At 42.5% G+C, this 6000-nt stretch overlaps 1 protein-coding gene across 1 annotated transcript in view; it reads right to left on the bottom strand.

Moving 5' to 3' along the window:
- Positions 1 to 831: 831 nt before the first annotated feature.
- Positions 832 to 6000, bottom strand: part of myl4 (myosin, light chain 4, alkali; atrial, embryonic) — a 35713-nt gene continuing 30544 nt past the window's right edge. Inside the window, exons 6-7 of the mRNA XM_078529881.1 lie at positions 3976 to 4018; positions 832 to 1108 (exon numbers count right to left, since the gene is read on the bottom strand). Of these exons, the coding sequence (XP_078386007.1) occupies positions 3990 to 4018 (29 nt within the window). The 3' untranslated portion in view covers positions 832 to 1108; positions 3976 to 3989. The remainder of the gene's footprint in view (positions 1109 to 3975; positions 4019 to 6000) is intronic.

The raw sequence follows: 6000 nt of genomic DNA, 5'->3' as shown, positions 1-6000 counted from the left end.
AATGGTAGAGTGGGGGATATGCCAGGCCATGAGGTTACAGGTTGTGTTCAAGTACAATTCTGCTGCTGCTGATGGCCCTCAGCGCCTCATGGATGCCCAGTCTTGAGTTGCTAGATCTGTTTGAAATCTATCCCATTTAGCACAGTGGTAGTGCCACACAACACGATGGAGAGTATCCTCAATGCAAAGGCAGGACTTCGTCTCCACAATGACTGTGCGGTGTTCACTCCTCCCGATACTGTCATGGACAGATGTATCTGTGGCAGGCAGGTTGGTGAGGATGAGGTCAAGTATGTTTTTCCCTCTTGTTGGTTCCCTCACCACCTGCCACAGACCCAGCCTAGCAGTTATGTCCTTTAGGACTCAGCCAGCTCGGTCAGTAGTGGTGCTACCGAGCCACTCTTGGTGATGGACATTGAAGTCCCCCACCCAGAGTACATTCTGCACCCTTGCCACCCTCAGTGCTTCCTCCAAGTGGAGTTCAACATGGAGGAGCACTGATTCATCAGCTGAGGGAGGGCGGTACATGGTAATCAGAAGGAGGTTTCCTTGCCCATGTTTGACCTGATGCCATGAGACATCTCCCTGTAGGTGAGGCCTCTGTAGGTGAAGCTTCTCCCTGTGGGTGAGGCCTCTGTGGGTGAAGCTTCTCCCTATGGGTGAAGCTTCTCCCTGTGGTTCTGGTGTTGACAGGATATGTCTAATCCCAATTTGTAATTCCTGTCTGTGATCTGTGCCCGGAACTGTTGCCTGTGGCCATGATGTGCAGTTATTTTCTCATTTACGCCCCAAGGAAATGCGCAGGGAAAAAAAAAACAGAAATGTTTTTTGTTGAATTTAATTTATGGTAAAAACTCATATAAATTAAAATACAAGTTACTGGACAATGAAGCATGGGCTGAGTGTGATGGAACATATCCACATACAGCACACACGGTATGAGCAGATTGATTTCAGTGCTAATGTCAGGACTGAGTAGGTCTTCCCAATGACACACAATGGCTTCTCACTCGCTGAGTGACATCAGTGTGGAATCAGGAAAGGTTGTTGATGTAAAGATTTGACTGCCCCTGGTTATGTGTTCATTGGCAACCGCACTGTTCACACTCTGGAACCATAAGAAAGAAAATGGTCAGCAATTAGAAAGGAGGCCAGACATTAACATTCACAGAACTGCAACACAAATTAAAGTGACCAAAGATTAATTAGTAAAAGATTCACTGGGAAATAGTGATCATAATCTAATTGAATTCTACTTTAATTTTGAAAATGACATACTTCAATTATAAACAAGAATGTTAAACTTAGACATTTCCAATTACATAGGTAGGAGGGGAGAGCTGGCTAAGGTTAATTGGATAAATAGACTGGAAGCTAAGGAGGTAAATAAACAGTGGGAAACATTTAAGTTGGCAGGTTGTGACTAGTGGAGTGTTGTAAGGATCAGTGCTTGGGCCTCAGCTGTTTATAATCTATATTAATGACTTAAACAAAGAGACAGTTAATAATGTACCTAAGTTTGCTGACGATACAAAGCTTAATGGGAATTGAAGCTGTGAGGAGGACACAAAGAGATATAGACACAGGTTAACTGAGTGCACAACAAGATTACAGATGAAGTATAATATGGGAAGTGTGAAGTTATTCACTTTGGTCAAAAGAATAGAAAAGCAGAATACTTTTTAAAAGGTGTGAAACATGTAAATGCTGATGTTCAGAGAGACTTGGCTGTACATGCACAAGGAACAAAGAAAGTTACTAGAGAACCGCAAAGGTTCACTAGATTGGTCCCTAGGATGAGAGGGTTGTCCTATGATAAGAGGCTAAGTAAATTGGGTCTATATTCTCTGGAGTTTAGAAGGTGATCTCATTGAAACATACAAGATTCTGAAGGAGTTTGACAGGGTTGACACTGAGACATTGTTCCCTCTGGCTGGGTGTAAATTTTTTCTCATCTCAGGCTAAGGGGGTGATCATTTAGGATTGAGATGAGGAGAAATTACTTCACTCAAGGGTTGTGAATCTTTGGAATTCTCTACCTCAGGGGGTTGTGGATGCTCCATCGCTTTATATATTTAAGGTTGGGATGGACAGGTTTTTTTGGTTTCTCAGGGAATCAAGGGATATGGGAAAATGGAGTTGAAGCCCAAGATTTGCCGTGATCATGTTGAATGTTGAATTCTTACTCCTATTGTTTATGAAAACCGAGAGTACGGATAAAAGAGACATGTTTGGATTGTCAGGCTGTAACTCGCAGGGTACCACAAGGATCAGTACATGGGTCCCAACTATTTACAATTTATATTAATGGGCAGAATTTTATGTTCGGTGCGTGGGTGTGCGCCCAACACACGGGAACGTAAAATGATGCGCGATCACGTTGGGTGTGCATCCCGACGTCATCATGAACTCGTGTGATATTTCGTTCGGTGGGCGCATGCCTGAGTTGGCTGTGCACCCGCCAATAATTGAAAGGCCTGTTAAGGCCATTAACGAGGTAATTAAGCTGGATTTTATGCTGCCCGTCCATGGGCAGGTGAAAAGGCCAAGCGGCCTAACGAGCAGCATGAGGTTTCCTAAATTAAATAAAAAATGTATTTGAAAAATAAAAACATGTCCCATCTCATGTGACACAGTCACATGAGGGGACATATTTCATTAAATTTTTAATGTATTTTTTTCAAAAAACACTTCAATCTCCCTGAGGCTGCTCCATGTGTAATATATCCAATGAGTGCAATATATCCAAGTTTGCTGATGATACAAGGTTAGGTGGGAAAATAACTGGTGAAAAGGACACAAGAGGTTGCAGAGTGATTGAGACAGTTTTGCTGAGTGACCGTGACAGATGGAATATAATGTGGCAAAACATTAAGTTATCCACTTTGGCAGGAAAATAATAAAGCAATTTTTTAATGGTGAGAGGTTGGATTGGAAACGTTTGCATTCAGAAGGTCCTTGTACATGAATCACAGAAAGTTAACATGCGGTTATAACAAGCAATTAGGAAGGCAAATTGTGAGTTAGCTTTCATTGCACACAGATTGGAGTATATGGGTAAAGAATTATATTTAGAATTGGTGAGATCACGCTGGGGGTATTGTGTCCAGTTTTGGTCTCCTTATTTAAGGAAGGACATATCTGCCCTAGAGAGAGCGTAACAAAGTTCACCAGACTGGTTCCTGGGAGGAGGAGTATGTCCGGTGAGAAGGGTTGAGTGGACTAGGGGTGGAATCTTCCCTACTGGAGACTAAGGCCAGTGGCAGGAGCGGGAGTCGAAGTGAGTTCTGCTGGACAGTGGGACAGACGCGAGGATCTTGCACTGTTCAGCTCATTAATTATGCATCCGTGAGAAGCAGGTCAAATCTCCTGGGGGGCGGGCAGGAAGTGACCCGCCCTGCTGTCACCTCATAGGCTCCAACGTCCAGGCACTGTTTAAAGCAGCACCTGGACAGCCATTCACTCTCCCGCTCTGCTCCTTGAACTCCCGCCCAGTCTTGCCTCGGTCTCACTCCTCTCCCATGCCCAGCCTCGCGGCACCTTGTGCTACAGGCAGATGATGTCTCTCCGCGACAGTGTGAAAGGAAGGAGAAAGCAGCATCGACTGACCTGAAAGTCCAGGAAGAGGTCTACCTCATCACCTGCACGCCACTTATGTACAGTCGTGAAAGTGAATGTTCTAAATTCCCACTGGCGGGTGTTAAATTTGGAGGGGGAACAAGATTCCTGTGTGTTGGTCTTTTAATGAGCATTCATGAATCAGCCATGATCTTATTGAAAGGCAGAGCAGATTTGTGGGGCCAAATGGCCTAATCCAGCTCCTAATTCTTATGTTTATTTGAAGTAAAGTTTCCTCCAGATTGGATCCATTTTCACTGACTGACCATCCTGCGCCTCAGTCTCACTGAGTGAATCATGGCATTTCGAGCGTAAAAGCCTCCGTGCACTAATCACCTGGGACTTTAGCTAACTCACCGGTATGGAACTTTTCATCCTGATAAGATGTGTTTCGCAAAAGCTGAAAAATAAACAAAAAAATTACTGTCATTCAATTAACAAGATTTATTTAAGCAGTGTGGGCTGGTATACCAGAATACAGGCATGTGGGGTCTACATTACTCCTTGTTTCTACCTCTCCACTATCTGTCTCTCATCAACTACCACATCCTTTTGGACAACATGATAAATATAAAAGAAGATATTTCCTGTAACTTTGTTAAAGTATAAGATATGTATATCTGGGTTCTATACAGTATTTCCGGGTTTAGAGATTATTCAGGTTTTTTTTTTGCTTCTCTACAAAATTACATTTTGTCATAATAAAAATAGAAAATGCTGGAAAAACTCAACAGATCTGGCAGCATATGTGGAGAGAGAAGCAGAATTAGTGTGTTTTGGGTCAGTTAACTTAACATCTGTCGTAAGGAAGCTATTATTAAAGAAGCTATAGCAGGGCACTGGAATAAGTTCAAGGTCACCAGGCAGAGTCAACATGGTTTTGTGAAGGGGAAATCGTGTTTAACCAACTTATTGGAATTCTTTGAGGAAGTAACATTTACTGTGGATAAAGGGGAACCGGTGGATGTACTGTATTTAGATTTCCAGAAGGCATTTAATAAAGTGCTACATCAAAGATTATTGTGGAAAATAAGAGCTCATGGTATAGGGGGTAACATATTGGCATGGATAGAAGATTGGCTGGCTAACGGAAGCAGAGAGTGGGCATAAATGGGTCTTTTTCAGGTTGTCAAGATGTATTGAGTGGTATACCACAGGGATCAGTGCTGGGACCTCAACTGTTTACAATTTATATAAATGACTTGGATGAAGGGATGGATGGGGATTGTTGCCAAATTTGCTGATGACACAAAGATAGGGAGGAAAGTAAGTTGTGAAGAGGATGTAAGGAGGCTGCAAAAAGATATAGATGGGTTAAGTGAGTGGGCAAAGATCTGGCAAATGGTGTATAATGTGGGAAAATGTGAAATTGTCCATTTTGGCAGGAAGAACAAAAGAAGCATATTACCTGAGGGATTGCAGAGCTCTGAGGCGCAGAGGGATCTGGCTGACATAGTGCATGAATCACAAAAGGCTAGTATGCAAGTGCAGCAAGTAATTAGGAAAGCTAATAGAATATTATCATTTATTGTGAGGGGCATTGAATATAAAAGTAGGGAGCTTATGCTTCAGATCTACAGGGACTGCATTTGGAATATTGTGTACAGTATTGGTCACCTTATTTAAGGAAGGATGTAAATGTGTTGGAAGCTGTTAAAAGAAGGTATACCAGGCTAATACCTGAAATGGGTGGGTTGTTTTATGAGGAAAGGTTGGACACACGAGGCTTGTATCTGCTGAGTTTAGAAGAGTAAGAGGTGAGTTGATTGAAACATAAATCCCTGACAGGTGTATGTGGAGAGGATGTTTCCTCTTGTGGAAGAATCTAGAACTCGGGCATCACTGTTTAAAAATAAGGGGTCACCCATTTAAAACAGAGATGAGGCAAAATTTTTCACTTTGAGGGTCATGACTCTTTGGAACTCTCTTCCTGAAAAGGCAGTGGAAGCAGAGTCTTTGAATATTTTTAAGGCAGAGGTGGATAGATTCTTGTTAAGCACGGGGATGATAAGTTATCAGGGGTCAGTGAGATACAGATTTACGGTTACTATCAGATCAGCCATGATCTTATTAAATGGTGGAGCAGGCTCAAGGGGCTGAATGGCCTACTCCTGCTCTTTATTCATATATTTATATATTGGTGTCCTTATTGCACTCTCTCTGTATTATTGTACATCTTTGGGTTCGTAAGGGGCCTTTTCATTGCACCTCCAGTCTCCCTGATTTCAACACAATACAACATTTAGAGACTTTCAGGGTTGTTAGTGTATATAGCTGGAGTTAGGGGCAGAGCATGAGTTGGAAAGAGTTGGAATGAGGCAACAAAGTGTAGGTTGGAGACAGTTGGAGTGAGGGAACAGAGTGTGAATTGAAAAGAGTTGG

Source organism: Cetorhinus maximus, chromosome 25 (assembly GCF_964194155.1).
Source record: "Cetorhinus maximus chromosome 25, sCetMax3.hap1.1, whole genome shotgun sequence".
NCBI classification, from domain to species: Eukaryota; Metazoa; Chordata; class Chondrichthyes; order Lamniformes; family Cetorhinidae; genus Cetorhinus; species Cetorhinus maximus.
This window is presented reverse-complemented; position numbering and strand designations above follow the sequence as displayed.